This window comes from Centropristis striata, chromosome 8 (genome assembly GCF_030273125.1).
Source record: "Centropristis striata isolate RG_2023a ecotype Rhode Island chromosome 8, C.striata_1.0, whole genome shotgun sequence".
NCBI lineage: Eukaryota > Metazoa > Chordata > Actinopteri > Perciformes > Serranidae > Centropristis > Centropristis striata.
Window position 1 is genome coordinate 9,023,823 of NC_081524.1, and position 23,880 is coordinate 9,047,702.

At 37.0% G+C, this 23,880-nt stretch overlaps 3 protein-coding genes across 3 annotated transcripts; 1 reads left to right on the forward strand and 2 right to left on the reverse strand.

Annotated features, from left to right (window-relative positions):
• LOC131976181 (carcinoembryonic antigen-related cell adhesion molecule 20-like) lies at positions 1-3,285 on the reverse strand. The gene is made up of 5 exons (XM_059339101.1): positions 3,219-3,285; positions 2,019-2,276; positions 843-1,118; positions 483-758; positions 1-378 (listed from the first exon to the last, which is right to left on the reverse strand). Exons 1-5 carry the CDS (start codon positions 3,283-3,285, stop codon positions 290-292), a joined length of 966 nt encoding a protein of 321 aa, XP_059195084.1. The 3' UTR covers positions 1-289.
• A 1,668-nt stretch (positions 3,286-4,953) lies between these two features.
• Positions 4,954-16,077, reverse strand: LOC131975979 (carcinoembryonic antigen-related cell adhesion molecule 5-like). Its single transcript, XM_059338832.1, has 12 exons — positions 15,570-16,077; positions 14,660-14,983; positions 13,505-13,783; positions 12,910-13,179; positions 11,863-12,141; positions 11,429-11,695; positions 10,964-11,236; positions 10,616-10,870; positions 10,162-10,279; positions 9,696-9,733; positions 9,541-9,578; positions 4,954-7,683 (listed from the first exon to the last, which is right to left on the reverse strand). Exons 1-12 carry the CDS (start codon positions 15,613-15,615, stop codon positions 7,477-7,479), a joined length of 2,394 nt encoding a protein of 797 aa, XP_059194815.1. The 5' UTR covers positions 15,616-16,077; the 3' UTR covers positions 4,954-7,476.
• A 1,350-nt stretch (positions 16,078-17,427) lies between these two features.
• Positions 17,428-23,106, forward strand: LOC131976182 (carcinoembryonic antigen-related cell adhesion molecule 5-like). Its single transcript, XM_059339102.1, has 9 exons — positions 17,428-17,473; positions 18,609-18,929; positions 19,280-19,558; positions 20,575-20,844; positions 21,010-21,282; positions 21,373-21,624; positions 21,828-21,936; positions 22,316-22,362; positions 22,502-23,106. The coding sequence occupies exons 1-9, from the start codon at positions 17,428-17,430 to the stop codon at positions 22,600-22,602; spliced, it is 1,698 nt and encodes a 565-aa protein (XP_059195085.1). The 3' UTR covers positions 22,603-23,106.
• The last annotated feature ends 774 nt before the right edge of the window (positions 23,107-23,880 follow it).

A 23,880-nucleotide genomic window follows, 5' to 3' on the forward strand; every position in this document is an offset into this window, starting at 1 on the left:
CACACACACACACACACAAAAAGAGGTGAATTGGGAATAATTCTTTTCTGTGTTGTTGTTTAATGGAAATACATCATTCCCTAAAAGGCATATTGCATTGTATAACCAGTCAAACAATAAATTTGATTTGTGAAATACTCACTCAGGTGAACATGGCTCTGAACTAGAAAGGGAAAAGAAGGAGGAGGGAGCAGAAACCAGCGCTGATCCAGTTACAAGTGCACTATTAAATGTTGTTGTGTGACTGTGAAGTACATTAAAGGACAATAGACTGAAAATCAATAACACACTATGATGAATCAAAAAGCAGCAGCAGTCCCAGGCTGATTGCAAAAAGTCCACTAAGCTGCAGCGCTTCTGATCCAGAGACAGGAATACCTGTGTAAAGGTGAAAAAATCAAGTCATTAGGCTGCATTAAACATGTCATGTGGCGCTGATCTGATAGTCGACACAAGAGCAAACATCAGAGAGTCGTTAGTACCTTTAACTTCTACCATCTTGGTGGCCTCTGCAGAGCGTCCGGCAGCTACATTTTCAGCAACACAGGTGAAGTTTTGGAAAGAACCGGGTATGGAAGGGGTCCACCGCAGCTCATTTTGACCGATTGATAAGAAGCCTCCGATGGGGAAACCGTGCCTGAACGTCCACCCGACAGTGCAGTCCACATTTAAGGTGCAGCTTGTCAAGCAGGTGAATTTACTCATTCTGCCAGGAAACACTGTGTCAGGCCCACTGATGCTGACGTTCCATGGATCAACTAGGAAAAAAATGACAGTTAACTCCAGTATGTAAAAAATAATAATACAGTATTTAAACTATTCTTTATGTCATGAATACTTACAGCTGAGTAGATAGCCCAGGCTGAACACTCCTGTCTGTTCAACTCTTGTCTCACACATGTAGAATCCAGCATCAGACGGCAGCAGTGAGTCAAAGTGAAGGGAGAGGTTGTTTTGCAGCAGCTGCATATTCTCACGCAGGGTCACTTTCTGTCCATCTTTGTACCAGACCACCTGGTGAGAGAGGCCACCTAATGGAGCACCATCACAGACCAGGTCCAGGGTCTGGTTGAGAGACGGGATGTTGTTTGGTGGACTGATCTGCACGGACACTTGATCTGTAACAGAAGACACCAGAGGGAGAGGATTTACAAATTTTAAAAGTATAACACAAAGGGCAGGTTTATCAGTGGGGATAGCAGTAGCATTTGTAGAGGGACTGGGTAAAGATTCAGTGGTCAGGAAAAAGCACACACATCGGAGATAATACATCTAAATTACGTGTCACTCAAACTCTACATCTTTTGTATAAAGCAGTTAATTTAGTTGCAGTGGTGTAATACGTATTCTAATATTTTACTTAAAGGCATACTATGCAGGAACACAACATTTATAATTGGCAAGATAAAAGTGAAATTAATCCCCAAAATCACTCTCCTTTTGGAACAAGCTTTGTCTGTTTGATATTTTGCCTCACTATATTTGTAGTTTGGGGTTTTTCTGCGCTGGGTTTGCTAATTTTGAAGCTTCTTGGCAAAAGGGTGACACCCAAAAACATCCGAACACAGTAGAATGAAAAGAAAAGAGAAAATACAGTCTACATTTTTTGGGGGGGAAAATCCTGCATAGTAGGCTATATAATAAAAATATATATAAAAAGAAAAGAATAATAACACAAATTCTGCATAATGGACCGTGTCACTATTTTTTTTTACACTGTTATATTGGAATACAAGGGTCAGGTCATCTCAAACAGTTGTAAGAAAAATATTTTATAAACACATCCCATGTTTAAAAACAGACCTTTAATCTTAACCAGCAAGTTATCAACTGTCAAATACATGTTGTTGAATAAAAGGAATTATGTTTTCTTCTAAAATGCATTGAAATAGAAGCATAAAGTAGCATTAAATGGATATATAAAAGTAAAGTACAAGTCCCTAAAAACTGTACAGTACAAGTACATGACATTCCCCTACTGCACACCTTACTTAGAGATGATAAACACCTGTACTTACTCTTAATGTCTACAATGGAGGTCAGGCTGCTGGTCAGTCCTGTTTCTGGATCGAGCACGCTGCACTGTAGTTCCACTGTACTGTCCAGTCCATCAGGAGTCCAGGTGAACGTGCTCCCCTTGACCGTGTGGCTCTCAAACGACCAGGTGTAGGAGCAGTTTGAGTAGCAAGAAGAGGAACAGGTGAAAGTGGTTCTGAAACCAGCCGTCACTGCTCCGGCCCAGGAGATCTGAACCCAGGCCTCCGAACCTGGAGCACCTGAGGAAGAGTCAGCATGGCTCCATCAGGCAATATATGATAAACTACTTAGTTTGTATTATTTATTGTATTTTTATTATTTTTATTTTTATTTATTTAACTATAATAACTTATTCCAAAATACAATGGATGACACAGTTATGACATACATAAAAAATACAACAAAAACAAACAACCAAGGAAACAATAATTAAAAAAAAAAGAATAGTTATTACATTCTTAATATGAGTAAAAGGCTTTTTGTTTTGCAGGCCTTGGTAAAAAAAATAAAAGTTTATAGGGACAGTCGCTCCACAAAAATCGGAGTGCTATTTATCACGCCAGATTTGTTTTGGTGTGTGTTGCACATATTGGCCGTAGGGATGTTTGCCTTCCCTCAAATATAATGGAACTAAATGGCACTTAATAATACATTTTAAAAAAGTCAAAACAAAACAAAAACTGCATCTTAGATAACCATGTTAACAAGCAGTTTAACAGGTGTACCTAATAAAGTGGCCAGTAGGTGTATATATATATATATATATATGTATATATATATATGTGTGTGTGTGTGTGTGTATATATATATATGTGTGTGTGTGTGTGTGTGTGTGTGTATATATATGACACCTTGAACATTTGATAGCTCACACCAAAACAATTTGTATTGATAAATAACATTACAGGTCAGAGGAAAAATATGTATATGTGATTTTGCAGTGAACTGTCCCTTTAAGTAATTTGAAATCAAAGATGTGCTTCAAGACAAATCTAAACTTTAAATACATCATTGAAATCTGAGTATTAAAATTCTAAAATGCAGGCTAGTTGGAAGCATTTATTAGCAGAATAAAAAACACACAAGATAAAGTTTTACTGCTCATATAAAAGGCTTTTAATTCAGTCCCTGGAGTTACAGTCTATGTTAGAATACAGAACCAGTAAATTAAGAGCTCTTACCCATCAGGGCCACCAGCAGAACACAGTGAAGACTCCTCCAGGAGGATATCATAGTAAAGTCTCTCATGCTGACTCCTCTATGGGTTTAATAACAATAACTCATCTTTCTCATATACAAACTGTTAAAAAGAGGCAGGAAGTTGTCTTCATCACTTATCACTAAAATATTATGAATATCAGTCACACCTATCTTGTTTCACAATGTGCAGTGCAATGTATGAGCAAAGGAAAGTTCCCATTACTAACAGGAAATTTGTCATTGTGAGTGAAGGATAAGATGACTTTCGTAATTCATGAAGACGAGAAAAGTACCGCTGTTTAAATTGCACAATTGTTTTGAGACAGTTTCATCTGGAGTTCATGAGATGTACTCACTGAATGAAACACCAGGAGGCGCTGTTTCACACTAGTTAGTCATTACCTATAATTCCCTCCTCTTTTAAATATAGCCTGTATATAAAGTTCAACCAATGGCCTGAATTGTTTTATAGCTCCACCAGCCTCTGGGCAAATGGATATAAAAATGAATAAATAAAATAAAGATAAATGAAGCAGCTTCACAGTGTTCTGCTCCTTAAATCTAAACATGTTTCCTCTTCTTATCGCGACACGACATTATTTAGCCTCAGTAGTGTTGAAGTACAACGTGAAACTTTGTTTACCCTTCAATAATGATTACTTATAACATTAAAAGTTAATTATTACTTATGATGAATAACTCATCCAGGTAATAAAGTCTGTGTGCCAACAGGCGAGGCGTTTCTGGTGAAATGCTTTCAAAGGTAAAACAGTGAGAAGTTGTGTGTGTGAAATCTCTATTCTGTTGATGTGAAACACATTGTCTAACACACGTCTTATATTGCTTAACAGATGAAAGACCATTATTGCTTTTGAACATTCACACCCTTCCTGTACTTCTATTGCACTCTCATATGAGTGGATTGTGTTGCTGTATTGACGTCATTTATTTACACTGAACTTTGAATTTACTGCCGTCACCTGGATTACTGGAAACGGATTTTATTTTGCATTCTATTTCCCTAATACCCTACTTCCCATTTTTCAGTGTTTATTTATTCATTTTTTTCCCTACGTATTTTTAGAATACACACTTTTATCCAATAGGCTTTAAAGCAACTTTTACCCTTCTGCTTGGACTATTAATTAACATGAAGTAATAAGCTATTTCAGATTTGCACTGCATGAAACTTCTCCTACATTTATGATTCATTGTTTACCTGAGGCATTGTAAATACACCCACGAGACACTGTTCCATCTGATTATTTCCATGTTCACTGCTGTATAACAAACTTGAATGCAAATATTAAAAGCTAAAACACCAACAGGCGATTGTACCGTTGAATCCAGAGAATAAAAACCCCACTGTGATGTATTTAAATATACAGCCATGGAAAAAATAACAACAAAAATAGCTCATAAGAGTTTAATTTAAGAGCTGATATCTAGCCATTTTTCATGGTTTTCCTGATCATGATTTTGGTTATTATCAAGAAAACCATGGAAAATGTCTAGATATCAGCTCTTAAATTAAACTTTTGTGAGGTGTTTTAATGTTATCATTATATTTTTCCAAACAAATGTACCTTTAGTTGTACCAGGCATTAAAATGAAGAAGAAGTTGAAGAAAAAGGGTCTAATAATTGTTTCCATGACTGTACATGTGCAATGTCTGTAAATTTATGTACAAATATCACTAAAGAGGGACCGGCTTCATAAATGTCAAAAATAAAAAAGTTTATTCATCTGAATGAGTAATCCAATTATTACAAATGTTACCTGAGAGTTACATGAACTGCATTCTTTCCATGGTCAAACATTATTCATATACATTCACTTTGGCAGTTAAAGAAAAAGCTAAATGAAACTGATGTTGAAACAAAAGAGGACAGAGGTAACAATTAAACAAATCATGAGACTCAAAATGATTCAGTCTGAGAGAAGAATCAAAATTACTCCTGAAAACATGTAAAAAATTTAAAAGAAGGGGTTTGAATGGTAGACAGAGCTGTCTTAATTTGAAAAACAACAACATTTAACCCCTTAAAAAACCTAATTTCAAAAGCACATTAAGGGCACGTGACTTTTAATACATTATATGCAGTTAACAGTGCTGTAAAATCCAATAAAACCGACCAAAAACCACGTCTTTATTTAATTAAAAAACAATGCCCTTTTGATAAATTAACAGGTAGTTTTAAAGGTTGTTGGTCAGTTTTAAGGTTTTGTTTTTACCCCATGCCTCATGTAAGTTTTGTTTAATACATCAAAAGCATCATGATATATTAACATCCCAACATGTGAAAAACACACAGGGACATTGATCTTTACTAATGAGTAACTACTCATTCATTCATTGGCTCGGGTTGGGAAACTTGCTTCTCTTCATCTAAAAAAAGGGAGTGACTAAAATAGAACTTGTTTATACAGTCTGATAGTATTGACCCTCTGAGTCAATGTGGAGTCTGGCTCTTTAAATGAGAAAGGCACTTGTCACTTAACCACTTGTTACTTCATGGATTTGTTGTGATGTCTGTTACAATTCATTCATTCTACATGTTTCTAAAAAGAAGCTTTAGTCATTATTTTTAAACAATCTATTGAATGACAATGTGAAAACAACGTGACGATGTAAAAGGCGGTTGTTGTGATGAACCTACAGCGAGTTATCACCCGACAACCCAGAATAAATGTTGGCATTGTATGTTTCTGGAAGCCACAGACGTGTTGGATCTCATGGTCTCTCTTTAATGAAGTCAAATGGGCAAGAAAGGCCTCAAAAATACTATTTTCGTCTTTGTTTTGGTAGTTGTGACATCAGATGTAGATTCATCACCTGATTTAGGTTTACCTTGCAGGACATTCTACACGTATTAATGTACGTATTTATAACTCCAGTTTAGGAACCACTGGGTTAAGGTTAGGTGGCATAACCATTTTGTTAATGTAAAAAAGAAAGGACAGGCTTAAAGACAATAATTTCAGACATAATTTTCAACAACGTGACACAAAAACTTCTGTACAAAGCCAACAGTTTTTGCTGGTGACGGTGTTGCACCTGAATCTGCAGCTCCCTCAGCTTTACACAGTATTCAGTTTCAGCTCAATGTTGCTGCCTTGTTTCACTCTCACTGCTCTCATAGCACAACACTGTCAAATTCTTCAGATTTACTTATTATTTTAAGTAAGGGACATCTTAAGATTGTCCTGAGAAATGGCGTAACCCTCTCCCATACTAATACAAACACGAGTACCTTATTAAACTCAAAGTGAACTATCCCATCACACATTGATGGGATAGTTCTGTGTTCTGCTTTATCAACAACGCTTCATTTAATGCCCAACAAAAATGCTTAAGTCCTATTAGCGCGTTTTTTACAGTGTTTTACTTATTTGCATTAATTCCCTGTTTACTTTTAGATCGGCAGATATCTTTTTTTTTTAAATCACATATTAACTTTTACTGACGAGGAACTTGTCCTGAGTCACTCTGCTGATCACTTATGGGAAAACAGGCCACAGTTTCCTCATGCCTGTTGGACAGACTTCAAGACTTCATGCAACAATTAGCCACTCTTTTTATGCATGCTTGCATTTTGGATTATGATCTGCTGACCTCCCCTTTGTGCCATAATAAAGTTTAACTTCACCATCATGGAATAAATCATAAAGATGTATATCTATTGATTTTTACACTGTTCCTTTGGACCATTAAATCATTGCAAGGCCATAATACAGTGACAGTGACAAACTAACTGGCTCAAGTAGAATCCATGCCCTGACAAATACCGATAAAGGGAAATAAATATTGTTAACTAAATGATATTTTTCATTTTGTAAGCTAGCAAATAAATATAAAAAACTAAGTGAAAAAAAGTATAATCTCACTGGAGTCACACAGTATATACACATGGAGTCAAATATGATCCCTCAGCAGTGTCACACATTAAACTCAAGCTCAGATATGTGCACTTTGCATTTATACACAAACAAATGGCCAGGGAATCTATTATGGACTGAATGCAAAGTAATAGGCCAAGAATGTCCTGCTGCCCTCAGACACAGCTAACTGTGACAGACTGGTTGATTATTAACCACTGCTATAGTGCTTTGAGTAAACTCAGGTCTAAAATAGAGAAACCTGCTCTCACTTCCCAGTTCCTTTGATAGAAGACTGAGCACCTTACAGCTGCTTCTAGCTTCCTGTCTAACCTCATCGGATGATGATATCTACTGCAGTCAGTTCTTACGAACTTGGGCGTAAACATCATTAGCACTGGGCTGAGGAGCTGGATTCTTCTTTCGCTCCAGGTGGGCTTCATAATCTGGAGGGGAGGACGGGTTGTTCACTTTGACCTCAGCGTACTCTGAGTTATTCTGTGGCCCCATCTGGACTGTCCCACCATCTTTGTTCTGGAAAATAGTGATGTCTGCATAATTCACGTCCTAGAGGAGGCAAAGAAAGAGGGAACAATAGATCACATTTTAAGTGATATCAAATCAGATTAAATATTGCATCAAATTGTTGAGGTTAAAGCAAATATTCCTAAAGAAATCTGATGATTTAGGGGAGATAGAAGCCTCTCTAACCCAAATAAATCTTTATCAAAGTGTGGTCACTAACATGAAACAGAAAAAAAAAAAAAAAAAAACATATTCTTTTATCTGTGATAAAATAATCTATTTAAACCTACTGTGACAGCCCCCGGGACTTGTTGCAATGGTTTGTGTGTTTGTCTAGCAGGTTTGTGGATTTAAAATTATATAATTCCCTTCCCAGATGCTACTGCTGCTGGCATCGATCCTTTCACCACAAAAAGCTGTTTGTTATTTTGTCATCTTTTGTTGCGCTTCAATGCACCTTCATGCACTACTGATTCTGACTTCTACACCGCAACTTAAGGTTGATTTTTGAATTAACTTTAATAAATGTAAGTTTATTAGTATATTATTTAATATAGCCTGACTTAATTATAGTAACACTCTCTATGAGGACCACATCCAGAGTGCATTTAGAGGGATTTCACAGTGAATTATTATGATTTTTATAATGGTACACTACTACACACTTTCTGATGTATATCAGCAGTCAAAAAATATTATGTGACCTTTAACGGTTTATAATATTAAGTGTCTTTTAGATGCTCTTGACTTGTTCTAAACTAGAGGTTGTCTGATGGGGCTTATAATACATTACAATTATTATTATTAATTGTTATACTCACCTCAACATTTAAATGCACTAAGGACTAAACATACCGAATGACAGTCCATGCATTATTATAGTGTGGAAAAATGGTGTTAGACTCTTGATATTTTAAACAATAAACATTTATAGCACAGTAAATTAAATCCTGTCTCATAGACACACCAGCAGACAAGCCAACTGCACTTAGTGACAATGTGTATTTTGCATGACAAGTACCTGCCTGGCTGTGTTCCCAATCCACATTCGACTGTTTCTCTGAAGTTTCTCTCACTGTTCTGTAATGTCTGGTTCCTGTATGTTAACTACATTAAGTCGCGACTTCATCTGTAACTACCTCCTGATTTTTGATCATGTAAGACTGAAATTGTGTATATTAGTGGGACAGTTTCTTTTGTCGGGAGAGAACACTAAGGGCTTCTCTCCGTGCTGCACGACACTAAAGGCTTTAATTGATAACACTGACTTGCTGCATTTTTCTTCAGAGATTTAGTAACACTCAATATATTGGGAAGAAACTGCAACCACAATAGATGCATCAAGAATAATGCATGCTTTATAATGTTTTATTGCTGATGATTTAAAAATTATAATTAAAAAACCTATGCTACATCATAAGTAATTATGTAAGGGGTCAAAATGTCAATAAACTAGGAGATACTGTGTCTGCTTTAGGACTAGACCTTAAAATATAAAACCTTTATGACATATTTAAAGTAAGAAAAAGCCAAATTAAGTTTTTCAAGCTTAATTTTAACTATGAGATAAATACAGATGGTTGGTTGTAATTCTTTACATGGTGCATCATCATAATACATTAAAGATGCAGTCTTCATAGAGAGTGTTTGCATTTGTTCCTTTGGCATCTCCTGATTTCGTTCAGTAATGTCTCATGACTTGCATTAAACATAACTCCAAAGATGATTCAGCCATTTGCACTTGTATGCCCGTGTTCCTCAGACAGTTGCAGTGTAACATGTATCTGAATACATCTTGATGAGAATCATTTAGGAATTGAGTTTAGTGTGTAAATGGGTTCCCCAATTACCTAATTTTTTTGAATAACCAAGTTTCTAAAATGCACTGCTGACTTTTACCTGACTTGCGTATGCATTGTTTTCCCGGCCTTCACCTCCTTTAAAAACATAAAAAAGAAATAAACAATGTTTAGAAATCATTTATAAAGGGAGTAAACATGCTGTCTGCACAAACACATACACAGTACACACACACAAACACACAAGTCACATACCGGTTCTGGAGGAGGAGGTGAAGGGGTTTCCTGTTTGTCTGTTGTTTAGAGAAGTCCAACAGTGAGTCATTAGTATAGACATTACACATCAGACATTAAGGGTTTCATAACACTGATGAGCCACATAGCCCATCACAGTTGAATATTTATACCTGACAAAAACAAAATGTTAAACTGTGAAGTTGTTAAGCTTCAAGGTAAAGCTTCATTGTGAAATAATACTAAAGATTTACAGTCAAAGACGGCTATATGGAAAATGTATAACAAAGCCGCACGAACACACGTAACCATTGTTGAACATCAACTTTTTAAAGGTTGACTAAATAACGTCTGGCTCACATCAACCTCATTCTAGTTCCACATTTTCTAACTGGTCTCTTCCTGATCTCATGTCTAATCAGAGCCTGCAACTTCCTCCTGCCTGATCTGTGAGATTTGCTTTTGTGTTCTGACTTTTTTTACTTACTTTTTTTTATAAAAGTAGAACCCTCCACCACCAGCTGCTGCACACACCACTAAAACTGCGATTACTATTCCAGCGATGCCACCATTCGATAAACCTCCTCCTCCTACTGGGGGGTTTTCTATAAGAGGGGAGAAAAACATGATTACAACACCATTTTGTAAACTGTCTTATAATTTCATCATATCTGTGAAAACATATGATAACATCTCTATATCATATCATCTGCTTGCTTCCTAGCATGAGAAACCAAAATGTTTGTACAAACTTTTGGTGCAAATATTATATTCATAAGGAAAACAAATGTCTATAATGAAGACGTTAATGGAACAGATGTGTAAGAAACATTTTTAGGAAGCCTGCTACTACTGATAAAATAATCAGTGGTTTAACACTGTGTGCTGCTCGCAGTATTCAAGAGTATCAACAAAATCTGCCATCAACACCATCTTGTTACCTGTTACAGACAATTCATGGACTGCAGACGAAGATGTTCTCTCAGTTATAGCGTTCGTTGCTTCACAGATGTAGCTGCCGCTGTCGTTGAATTCAGCGTTGTCTTTAGTGAAAACATAAGATGTGTCTATCTCTGTTCCATTCAGTTTCCAGATGTAAGTAGCACGTGGTACGGAATCAGCAGAGCACTCTAATTTTAAAGGGCCTTTGAATTGTATCTCATGTAGACCTGTGATTGTAACATTGTTTGGTCCATCTGAAAGACAGAAATTTGTAAAGTTCCTACATCATCACAAATAATAAGGAATACAAAACTTTTTGAACAGTGAATGTAGAGTTTGTTACCTACACTTCACATCCAAGATGAATGTAGCTTTGTCGTTGCCGAGAGGGTTGCTGACTATACAGTCATATATTTCACGGTGTTTTTTATTCAGACTGCTAAAAGACAGCACTCTGTTGTTGTCGTGCAGAGTCATGTCTTCAGTCAGAATCAGATCTGAGTCTCTCTTCTTCCACTCTCTGGTAAACACAGAGCCCAGAGCCTCACAGGTCAAGTTGAAAGAGTTCCCCTCAATCGCCAGGATTGTTGATGGTTTGATTAAAGCACCTGATATTCTCTCTGTTGGGCAAAAGGTGGTGAAAAATATGTTTATGAATTTATATCACTTCTTTGACTTCAGTCCCAAATATTACAGGTTATGTATTTTCTTACCTGACTTATTTTTGGCTTTTATTATATTGATTGTAATAACACACTTTGTCAACATATTTCTGACTCATATCACGACTATATCCACCAATTCAAACTTACCCAGTACAGAGACAACTGATGGCTGAGACATTAGGGATCTCAGAGTTTTGCTGTTAAAGGCCTGACAGCTGTAGTTTCCACTCTGACTCATCTGAATGTTGATCAGACTGAGCTCTGGTCCAGTATCAGACTGCATCTCTCCATTCAGAAACCATTGAAACTGAGCAGCAGGTCTGGAGTCAGCTGAGCACGTCAAAGTGATGTCTGACCCTTCAGCATAGTATTCTTGTGTTGCCGATATTGTCAAATTAATATTCTCTGGGCCATCTACATTGTGCAGTATATGGGAATAAAAAATATAATCAAATCAAAGTAAATGTTACCAGACATGCAGCTTCTCAGTGTGAAGACTCATTATACCTTCAACTTTGAAGCATGCATGCATATAGTGCAGGGTAAAGATTATGCACATATATGTCAGGAAGGTAACTCACAGCTGATGGAGAGGTTTATTGGTTCACTGGTGTCCTCACTGACAGGATTGGACACTTTACACGTGAAAGGTCCCTGATCATAGCGGGTCACATTAATTACAGTGAGGTTGGCGCCTCCATCAGTGAGCTGAACTCTGTCACTCTCTGTAACCTCAGAGCTGCTGTTCAACCAGAGAAAAGAGAGGAAGCGCCCAGAGGAGGAGCAGGACAGACGGACAGAGCTGTTGAACTCCAACAAGTCTGTTGGGTTTGAAGTTACCACAACATTGGTAACTAGCACTGTGGGAGAAAACACAGTGGTTTTATGCTGGCCATATTTTTGGCCCAAAAAAAAAAAGGAACATTCTTTAAGAGAGGGGATAAATGTCGAGAGTGGATTGACGTTCAGAGTTTGTAAGTGAGTTGCACATTTACTCTGAGTATGCAGTCATCAGTCATGTCCGTCACCAGCTGACTGAACAATAATAAATCTAAGACAGCACAGATCATAAACCAGCAGGATGAACTTAGCTGTCCAATCCACTTTGGATGTTTAATATCTTATCTGTTGCCTAGTGCTTGGAGCAATATTAAGCAGTGTTGGCTGACCTTGCAGGCTTATCTTGCCCAATTAGCCACAACCACACTCACCATTACACAAGGGACAAACCTTTTGTCAGCCTAACAGTCAGACTGAGTAATCAACTGAAAACAGATTTGAGATGTGAAAGGAAAATATGTCCAGACTAGAGAACCGTAAAGATATAATAACTAATGCACATTTACACTGTGATTGGGTTAAATTATGATTGTCTTTACATTCTTCATATGTAGAATCTGCTCGCCACAACAAGTGCTGCTGGCCACTTCAGGAAGTCATTTTTTATCTCAGTTGTCTCCATACGAGCAAAGATTGCAGACGGATCTTGAGTTCAAATCGTTGTGTCTTTTGTGTTTAGTAAAAGTTTTTTATATTGAAGGAAATTTTGTCTGATGCGAACACAAGCCCATCTTTTCATGCAAACATCCTTATAAAAAAAGAAAACAAATGCATTTATTCAAACTTACCCAGTACAGAGACAACCGCAGGCTGAGATGTTTCATATCTCAGAGTTTTGTTGTTAAAGGCCTGACAGCTGTAGATGCTTTCATTCTGACTCATCTGAATGTTGATCAGTCTGAGCTCTGATCCAGTATCAGACTGCAGCTCTCCATTCAGAAACCATTGAAACTGAGCAGCAGGTCTGGAGTCAGCTGAGCACGTCATGTTGATGTCTGAACCTTCAGCATAGTATTCTTGTGGTGGAGATTTTGTCAAATTAATATTCTCTGGGCCATCTGAATGTGTGGAAAAAACAATAGTCATTATACACAGCTGCATTATCCCACATCAAGTTACCAGAAAAATAAACCTCTGTACAGTTTAATTTAACGGCCTGCAATAAACACTTTCTTAATGAAACGGACTGTATAATAATTTAGTTGACAAAGTGCTGTAGTTTACAGAGATGGTCCTGGAATCCATTAGGTCAGAAAATGTGTTTCTAACATGTTGAACAACCCGTGAAGGAGCAAAAAGACAAATAATCTGAACTCCTTTCTGTCTCTGTTTGCATTCAGATGTTGTCAGATAAAGAAGTGAGTGTGTAGGTCAGTAACTCACAGCTGATGGAGAGGTTTATTGGTTCACTGGTGTTAGAGCTTACAGGATTGGAGACCTTGCACCTGAAAGGTCCCTGATCATAGCGGGTCACATTAGTTATAGTGAGGTTGGTGCCTCCATCAGTGAGCTGAACTCTGTCACTCTCTGTAACCTCAGAGCTGCTGTTCAACCAGAGGAAAGAGAGAGAGGATCCAGAGGAGGAGCAGGACAGACGGACAGAGCTGTTGAACTCCATCATGTCTGTGCTGCTGGCAGTTACCACTGGAACAGTAACTGGATCTGTAGGTAAAAAAAACCATTTGTACATATTTGACATTTGCCATCACATAACAAAGGTACAGTAGAGGGAAAAAAGCTGTAGTGGTTGTAAATTAATCTCATGTTTCTCAGGAGATGTTGAGTATTTATGGTGGCACATTAAAAGTTTATACAAGCTACAGCCTTGACAAAAAGAAAAAGGTTTAATTTTCTAACTTTTTTACATTGATAAAGACGATGCAAAGACCAAAAAGCCTGTTTTGGGGCAATTGCAAAATGCATTACACATCATAGGGGATACTTTTTCTTTAAATCAGACTGTACATTTTGGTGGTGGCTCTTTACAATCAATTTTAAATATAAGTCCAAATTAACACCACCAGAAAGTAGGACCATAAAACTTAGATAAATGTCTATCTGATGAAGTGTCACCAAAGGCAAATGGAGTGCATCTTTTAAATGTTATTTTTTCTTTACATACTATTGATATTTGAACTAATAGTCACACCGCTAAAAAATAAAGATATTGGTCATCGTCATCAGTGCTCAGGTAAATAAATCATAGTTATTGTAACTTCAATTTCATAATCAGTGAGAAATCATCCCAAATGTACATATTGAAGCATAAATGTTTTTTTCTGACCTTCGAAACAATAATTCCACAAAAAACAAACATTGATGAAAAAATGCTTTCAACCAAACCTACTTATACGTGTTTTTCTTTGTATTATATAATTAGGTAATAGCATCATTTCAATTCTGTTTTAGCTGGTGTGATTTGTAGCTCTTATTTGAAACCACTGAACACCTAAACACAATTATTTGAATCGACACTATATTCATTTTCCATGCATAGTCTCCACTCAGCATTGAAATAGATACAGAATATTGTCTCACCATATACGTCCAGTCTTGTGTTCCCAAGTTGGGGTGGTTGTCCAGCTAGTATAATGCTAACGCTGTAGACTCCACTGTCACTAAGAGTCAGATTCCTGAGCTCCAGAGATCCAGTAGACATGAAGAAGGTGATCCTGCCTTCATACTCTGGTTCAGTAATGTTGTCACCAGTGAAAGTGAAAACAGGTTTAATACCACCATATATCCAGCTCACTGTTACAATTGTGTGTTCATGTGGAGTCAGTGTTGTGGTGAACATCACCGTTCCTCCCACAGCTGCATTCAGAGGGCCGTCTGGCAACACACCAGCTCCTTTGGTTAAACCTGGAGGAGACAGTTACAGCTCTGAGAAGCACTAAAATAAGTTGAACACATTGCAAAATGTCACAAAAGAAAAATCCTCTTTTTCTTTATTCATTAGTATGGACGTCGATTAAAAATAGATTACGTTAAGGCGGTTGTCAATCATAAGCATTTGAAGCAAAGGACATTATTGGCCAGCAGCTTCCTTTGAGACCACAATGTGGAAATCTAGTCGCACAAAGGGACCAAGTTGGCAGGAAATCACTGGCCAATTATTTATTAGAACCAACAACACAGTACAAGGCAGGTTAATGTAAATTAATTTTCATTAATGAAATTTTTAATAAAGCTCATAAATAGACAATACAAAATAGACATGTCTACATTTCCGCAGCTGGTGTAACTGTAAATAATTATTTGTTTCAGTGATTTTTGTGGTTAAAACTCCCTTAATTAGTTAAGCGTATGGTTGGCTCAGACTGCAAGATCATTCGCTTAACTGTTCCCAACATGTTTTAGTACAAAGCATATTTTAGCAAAATGCATTTTAATCAACAGTATTTCAACAGACATCAAAAAACTTGCTTACTAACTGTAAATGTCTTACCTGTAAAAGCCACACAGACGAGACAAAGTAAAGGCAATAGCTCCATTGTTCCGTCTTTATGAGATATAAACGGCTGAGGAAGTGTCACCCATCAAACTTTGACTGTCCTTTATTAATGTGAGCCTCCGGCAGCTCTAGTTATACGAGTCAGTGAATGCAGCGCTGCCTACGTGTTGAGTTACAAGTGTGCATAATGAGGTAAGCCCATTGAAGTTCCAGTCATGTTCTAATGCTGCAATACGTCGCCCTCTAGTGAATAAATGTGTTCATACCTACCTACTGATGATCAAGGTGGCAACAGTCCCACCAGACTTATTGCTGGCTAAAAAAACCTTTATATTTTATGAGCTAAATTATACTGATGTTGTTGGACAAGGAGGGAGAAGAAGATTTTTCCAACCTTGAAGCTGAATAAAGGATAAATTAATCAAATGGATGTTCAGGACCAGTATGCATGAATAAATTAATGTATGAAGGTCTGAATTAATGCATGATGATATGAATAAACCTTTTTTTTTATGTTTATTTGCATTTGAGAACTTTTTACTGACTCTTGGAATCTAGTTAAGTTTATGAACAAGAGACAATGACAAATAAGAAATTCAACTTTCTGAATAAAAAGAACAGAACATCCAGCAGAATAACTAACGAACAATTCTTCTGTGTTTTTGCAGCTTCAGGATGAAGGACTGTGATATGACTCCATTGAATCTTTAGTAATATCTGCTGCTGGTTACTGCTACTGGTTCCTGGAATTCGTTACCGGTATCGGTTCAAAGTTAAGTTGTATCCAACCACACCCAGTATTCTTCAGTAGTGTTGATTAGCTTGTTATCCTTAACCAATCAGATTATGGCGGGACATTGAGAGAGAGAGAGAGAGAGAGAGAGAGAGAGAGAGAGAGAGAGAGAGAGAGAGAGAGAGAGAGAGAGAGAGAGAGACGGCTGCATCAAAGCCAAAGAAGCACACTTTTTAATGTATTTATTTTAATGTGCAATAGGGGGAAAAAAGAATATAATTGTACGGGAAACACTGGACGGAGACCCAGCAAAGCCTCTGGTCAAGGGTGGCAATATGTAACTTTAAGAGTATTGGTTGTCATAAAACAGCTATAAAACCAGAGGAATGGACTATGATCGATTAAAGCACAAAGTACCATGATGCACAAAAGACATAAGTATTGCATAAAAATCACCATGAATCTCAGTGTTTAATGATCAGTTTCCCCCCAGACCGCCCACTTAGTATGTGTCCTTTCCTACGACCTCAATAACAATCATATAGTTTAATATCCCTAAATTAGAAACGTACTCAAACAGATGTTTTGTATTAAACTGTATAAAAAAGGTGACCAGGGAGTGTGTGTTGAAGGAGGTAAGAGTGTGATAATAATAATAAAATAATAAGATGAAGAAAAAGAATGATAAGGGGATAAGCCCCGGATCTCCAATGATGCTAAAATCTGCACCTCGCTACAAAATAGTGAGATAATTCATAAAAAAGAAGAAACCCTGAATGTTTTGTCATGTCAACGGTGATAGTTGTTATTAATTGGGCAACACAAAATCTTAACTCCTTTACTGGTATTTTTAAAATGAATTTCTAATCTTGGAAGGCTGCTTGTTATGTACTATAATCATATAATGTAATATAATACTATTAATGATTAACAGCGCTGCAAAGCAATACATGTATATAAATCTTTAAGAGGCAAGACGATCAGGACTATCCCACTGCCAGTACTTCCTTGTTCTACCTTCATAAACTGAAGTCACCAAACATTATTCAGAAATTAGCAAAGGCAAGGTGAAGGAGTGTGGTCTCTCTTTTTGTCCTATTTGATGATCGTGCAGAAGAAATGGAAAAAGCTGTGATATACTTTGTCCTCCTGGGAGTCATCTCAGGTGAGCTCTTTTTTTCTGACTCATTATACAACTCAGTTCAAAAAGAGTTGTGACATTGTGTTAAAAAAAAAAAGTTGTTCAGTTTGAAAACAAATCTTTGTCTTTAATTAAATTCAGGTTGAAAAAGGATGAGCAAATTGTTGCTGTTCTATTTGCGTTTTAGACAGCGTCGTGTTGTATGAGCTCCTCACACATTAGATCAGTCTGTAGACTGTGTGGATTGAGAAATCCATGTTATGCACTTTGTTAGGAAGTGAAAATTTTTGTAGCAATTTAAAGCCACTGAACAAAAATATCCAATCCTCAATGCAGCAATGAAAGAATGACGTTAAAAAAATGTCTGACCACTTGAAATGCATCTTGGTTTTTTTATGTTAAATCTTGACCTGAAAAGTAACTGAAGCTGGTAGCTAAAAGTAGTGGAGTAAAAAGTACAATATTTGTCTCAAAATATAGTGGAGTAGAAATATAAAGTTACATAAAATGAATATCCTGAAGTAAAGAACAAATACCTCAAAATTATACTCAAGTATAGTACATTTCTCGATCATGAAACTATTTTGTTTGATGAATGATTTCCTGCGACTATTCTCTTCTCTTCATCAAATTAATTATTTTCATTGTTCAAGTTGAGCCCAGTATGTCCTTTGCATAACAAATGTGGCTACCAGCAACAGAAGCACAACCTCTATACTGTACATATATAAATATGAAAGGAAGGATTAGTAAAGACATTAGTCCCTCTCTCTGTTGTTGTGGTTGAAATGAAAATCAGTGGGAAATCACAAATGTTTACATAAGGAAGAGGAAGTTCAGTGTGTCTGTGGAGCAAGTCAGCTACTTCAGCTGGTTAGTAAATATGACAATCATCTAAACTTTATAACGAGGTATTACAACTGTGCATGCCCAGAATGATGATACTGTATATTAGCTTGTATATTTGGGACTGTATATTAAACCGTATATAAGCTCATTTAGAGAGAGCACAACACTGAAGCAGATGAAACCTGTTCTGAGGAGTTTTAATACCAGGATTTGTTTTGAATTATGATGAAAGCACATCATCACAGTGGCCCATTTTACAAAGTGCTCAACTTATTTTAGTGCTTCTCAGAGCTGTAACTGTCTCCTCCAGGTTTAACCAAAGGAGCTGGTGTGCTACAAGATGATCTTCTGAATGCAGCTGTGGGAGGAACGGTGATGTTCACCACAACACTGACTCCACATGAACACACATTTGGATCAGTGACCTGGAATTTTGGTTTTGCAAATATTTTCACTTTCACTGGTTCAAACGATACTACACCAGGGTATCAAGGAAGGATCACCTTCTTCATGTCTACTGGATCTCTGGAGCTCAGGAATCTGGCTCGTAGTGACAGTGGACAGTTCAGCGTTAACATTATTCCAGTTACAGGACTAGGGGTATCTGGGAACACACAACTGGCTGTATATGGTGAGACAATCTTTCACATGTACATGTTTCAGTGCTGAGTGGAGATTATGCAATTCAATTGAACTTTTTTCTTCTTCTTTAGAATTAATTTTACAAAAAGTGAATTTCCAACTGATGTGCAACGCCATTCGTAAAAAAAAACAACAACAGCCGTTTTGGTCATTGTAAAGAAAAAGAGAGAAAATGTTGCTTTTTGTTGTGGCTGGAACTTTCAGTGTGCATCCATAAATACTCAACATCTCATGAGAAATGTGAGATTAATTTACAGACACTAGCTTTTCCCTCTACTGAACCTTTGATATGTAATGGCAAATTTAAAAAACATACAAATATCTTTTTTGTACTTACAGATCCAGTTTCTGATCCAATGTTAACTGCCAGCAGCACAGACTTGTTGGAGTTCAACAGCTCTGTCCGTCTGTCCTGCTCCTCCTCTGGATCCTCTCTCTCTTTCCTCTGGTTGAACAGCAGCTCTGAGGTTACAGAGAGTGACAGAGTTCAGCTTACTGATGGAGGCGCCACTCTCACTATAACTAACGTGACCCGCTATGATCAGGGACCTTTCTTGTGCACGGTCTCCAATCCTGTAAGCTCTAACACCAGTGAACCAATAAACCTCTCCATCAGCTGTGAGTTACTGACCTACACACTCACTTCTTTATCTGACAACATCTGAATGTAAACAGAGACAGAAAGGAGTTCAGATTATTTGTCTTTTGCTCCTTCACGGGTTGTTCAACATGTTAGAAACACATTTTCTGACCTAATGGATTCCAGGACCACATCTCTGTAAACTACAGCACTTTTAGGGCTTTTTGACTAGAACCGGTTCCCAATTGCAAACGGTTCGTTGGTTGCACAGCGGCACCAACTCTTTGCTGCTCTTAAACTGCGAACCGCTTACGTCAGGGGCTGGGGGCGGGGTTATCAGACCAATAAAAACAACTAAAACATGTATCATTAATTTATTTGATTCGTTTAACTGCAATGTGACTTATTCAGGCGAGCTATCGTGCTACCGTTAGCGGGCCATCAATAGCATGCTAATGTTAGCTGGTGATCGCTAGCAAGACAAAGACTAAGTTATAGCCTGTACAATAATCTAGTTCACAAATACCACTTTTCGAGCCTCTGTGCCATTGAGCGAGAACAACAAAAACAGGTATCAATCATTTTTTTGATTTGTTTAACTGTAATGTGATTGATACGGACGAAGTAGCGTGCTAATGTTAGCGGTCTGCCGTGAGCTTACAACAAAGTCCATTAAGTGGAAAAGCAAACAGGTTTGGAGCTGGTTCGCAAGTTGAACCAAGTGTAAACCAGCACTAGAACACCTTCACACTCGATCTGCACAAATGACAACGATAAGTATCGCACTAACTGATTGCGCGACCTAACTGAAGCACTTACGTTCTAATAGACTCAAACTAAACCCACTGCTCTTACTCTTACGATGTTTCTTGACTTCATCTTTGCTTGTGTTGTAGTTGTGGACTAAATTATTATACAGTCCGTTTCATTAAGAAAGTTTTCATTGCAGGCCGTTACATTAAACTGTACAGAGATTTCTTTTTTCTGGTAATTTGCTGTGGGATACTGTAGCTGTGTATAATGCCTTTTGTTGTTGTTTCTTCCACACATCCAGATGGCCCAGAAAATACGAATTTGACAAAATCTCCACCACAAGAATACTATGCTGAAGGTTCAGACATCATCATGACGTGCTCAGCTGACTCCAGACCTGCTGCTCAGTTTCAATGGTTTCTGAATGGAGACCTGCTGTCTGATACTGGACCAGAGCTCAGACTGATCAACATTCAGATGAGTCAGAATGAAATCAGCTACAGCTGTCAGGCCTTTAACAACAAAACTCTTGGATATGAAACATCTCAGCCTTCAGTTGTCTCTGTACTGGGTAAGTTTGATTAAAAGCATTTGTTTGTTTTTGTTTCAGCAAGACGAAATTTCAGCTCACTGATGGAGGCACCTATCTCACTACAATATCACTACGTTAACGACGTTTAACTCAGTCAACCCTCAGTAACTGTTTCCATATTTTTTACCACCTTTTGCCCAACAGAGAGAATATCAGGTGCTTCACTCACATCATCAACAAACCTGCCGATTGAGGGGAACTCTGACAACTTGACCTGTGAGGCTCTGGGCTCTGTGTTTACCAGAGAGTGGAAGAAGGGAGACTCAGATCTGATTCTGACTGAAGACATGACCCTGCACGACAACAACAGAGTGCTGTCTTTTAGCAGTCTGAATAGAAAACACAGTGGAATATATTCCTGTATAATCAGCAACCCCCTCAGCAGCGACCAAGCTAAATACATCGTAAATGTGATCTGTAGGTAAACTGTTCATTATGTCAAGATTTAGTTTTGTATTCTTTATTATTTGTGATGATGTAAGAACTTTACAAATATCTGTCTTTCAGATGGACCAGAAAATGTTCAAATCGCAGGTCCAGATAAGATTGATTTAAAAGAGACTTTAATATTAAAATGCTTTGCTGAGTCCACACCAACTGCTACTTACATCTGGAAACGGAATGTAACAGAGATACATGAATCTGCTGTTTTCACTAAAAACAACACTGGACTCTCTGACAGCGGCAGCTACGTCTGTGAAGCAACGAATACTATAACTGGGAAAACATCGTCTGCAGTCCATGAATTGTCTGTAACAGGTAACGAGAGGCCGGCTGCGGCTGAAAGTCAGTCTGAATTTATCTGCCTGAGCAAATACAAATGAGCTCAGCAGATTTGTATGTTTCACCAACAGGATGTGAATCTCTGTTATATTGCTTTGAGTCAATCATTTAACTGTAACTGCAGTCATACAAAGCATACTCTGTGCTTGACTCTGCATGCATTTTCTATTTCTTTTTAGATGGGGGATCTGGAGGTCTTTCTGATGGTGCCATTGCTGGAATTGTTGTCGCTTGTCTAGTAGTTGTTTCTGCAGGAGCAGCTGGAGGGTATTATATTCATAAAAAAAAGTAAGTAGAAACAAAGCCTTCATGGTATTACCAGCCACACATTTATCATATATTCATAGGTGAGTAAATGTAGAATAACACTAATCTAACACCAACATTACTCTGAGACCACATGTTAGACACACTGCAGTCTCCACAAACAGTTAAAAGGATTTTATTACATGAATGCAATGATTAACATATCACTCAGGGGATCAGTGAAACTAATCTGGTGATCACATTAATACATTTTAATTTAAAATGCACAACTGGTGTCAGCATTAAAACAGTCATAGTTAAACATAATTGTTTTAATACAATACTATCCAGACACAACGAATGATCAATTTTGAGTTCATCTGGTTGTATTGCCACATTTTAACAATGTTTTATTTCTAAGATTTAGAATCAACAACAAACCTCTGCCACATTCTGGTCCTAAAAAAGGTGAGTTTTTATCTGTTTTAACCACATTCTAGAAAGATATCCATATCTGTCTGTCTGTCTGTCTGTCTGTCTGTCTGTCTGTGTGTGCATGTTTTGAAACTGAACAATAATATTTTCTTTAAAAACTTTTTTCGTCCAGAAAAAGAAAAAAAAAAAGAAGAAAAAGAAAAAGAAGAAGAAGAAGAGGCTGTGTATGAAAACCCTTCACCGGTATATGAAACTCACTTTGAAATGTCATAACCAGCCTGAAGAAAAGAAAACGCTCATGAATGTCAATGCTATTGTTTTTTTTTTTTTTAAATTTAGACATTTTCAACCAAAATCGGGGGGGAAAAGCTGCAGAGAATTGCAGAGATGGGTGATAATTACCTCAAGGTTTTACACTGTTAGCACTTTTAAGTTTAATGTATCTTAATACCTAAATATGTATGTTAATATATAGTGGACTTTTTTGCACCTAGACAGTTTAGTTAAATATATACACTACCGCTTAAAAGTTTGGGGTCACTTAGAAATGTCCTTTTTTCAAAAAAAGTTTTTAAAATTTTTAAAAATTAAAATAACAGACATACAGTCTAGAGATTGTTAATGTGTTAACTGATTTTTTAAAATGAAATATCTATTATATATTGTCAGCAACCATCACTCCTGTGTTCCAGTGGCACATCGTGTTAATCCATGTTTATAGTGTTGAAAGGCAAATTCATTAGTAAAACACCAGAGCATTATGTTAGCAGAGCTGAAAACTGTTCTGTGCTGATATGAGAAGCAATAAAATGATCCTTCCTCAGGTTAGTTGAGTATCTAGTTAAAGTTGGAGATTTGTACATGTTAAAATTATTATTTCAACCCTTGTCAATGGCCTTACTATGTTTTCGACTCATTTTGTAACTCCTTTCATTAATAAAACAGTTTGTTTTACAACACAGACATTTTCTGGATGACCAAACTTTTCAGCGCAAGTGCATACATATATATATAAATAATTTCTTGTTCAGCTATTACTGAACTGTCATAAATGTTTGCAACGAAATGGCGCCGAGTTTTACATTTTTCTGTATACTTTGTTGTATATATAATGTTTGCCTTCATATTTCTGTTCTCCTATTGTGTCCAACCATACCACTGTAAACAATGGAAATATACTGGGTAGAATCAAACTTTGTGCAAAAGATACTTTAAAATACTATTGGCCTTGTAGCTTGTAGAGTGAGCAATCATTTGGAAAATATTCATGTTTCTCTGCCCTGTGGTTCTAGCATTAGCAAAGATTAATCAGTTACTTGTCAACTAGTAAATTGTTTGCTTCCTGTTTGGATAATTGATTAGTTTATGTAATTTTTTGAGGAGAAAAAAAAAGAGGAAAAAATCTCTGATTCCAGCTTTTTTAAGGAGAATGTAAGGAGAACTGTATATATACTATATATACATGTCCTCTTATTGTTCACTTGATACATTTTACTTTTCTCATTTACTGTCAACAATTATAAATGCAAACTGTTAAGAAATGTTGGAATA

What these genes read in the sequence shown, in the direction of transcription:
- LOC131976181 (XM_059339101.1), bottom strand. Translation starts at nt 3,285, where the DNA reads ATGAGAGACTTTACTATGATATCCTCCTGGAGGAGTCTTCACTGTGTT. An exon ending in TCTGCTGGTGGCCCTGATGG is followed by an intron (nt 2,277 to 3,218) that starts GTAAGAGCTCTT and finishes ACTCTTCCTCAG; the next exon opens with GTGCTCCAGGTTCGGAGGCC. An exon ending in CCTGGGCTATCTACTCAGCT is followed by an intron (nt 759 to 842) that starts GTAAGTATTCAT and finishes TTTTTTTCCTAG; the next exon opens with TTGATCCATGGAACGTCAGC.
- LOC131975979 (XM_059338832.1), bottom strand. Translation starts at nt 15,615, where the DNA reads ATGGAGCTATTGCCTTTACTTTGTCTCGTCTGTGTGGCTTTTACAG. An exon ending in TGCGGTTGTCTCTGTACTGG is followed by an intron (nt 12,142 to 12,909) that starts GTAAGTTTGAAT and finishes TTTCTCCCACAG; the next exon opens with TGCTAGTTACCAATGTTGTG. An exon ending in AATAAACCTCTCCATCAGCT is followed by an intron (nt 11,696 to 11,862) that starts GTGAGTTACCTT and finishes TGCACAATGTAG; the next exon opens with ATGGCCCAGAGAATATTAAT.
- LOC131976182 (XM_059339102.1), top strand. Translation starts at nt 17,428, where the DNA reads ATGGAAAAAGCTGTGATATACTTTGTCCTCCTGGGAGTCATCTCAG. An exon ending in CACACAACTGGCTGTATATG is followed by an intron (nt 18,930 to 19,279) that starts GTGAGACAATCT and finishes TTGTACTTACAG; the next exon opens with ATCCAGTTTCTGATCCAATG. An exon ending in ATACATCGTAAATGTGATCT is followed by an intron (nt 21,283 to 21,372) that starts GTAGGTAAACTG and finishes TCTGTCTTTCAG; the next exon opens with ATGGACCAGAAAATGTTCAA.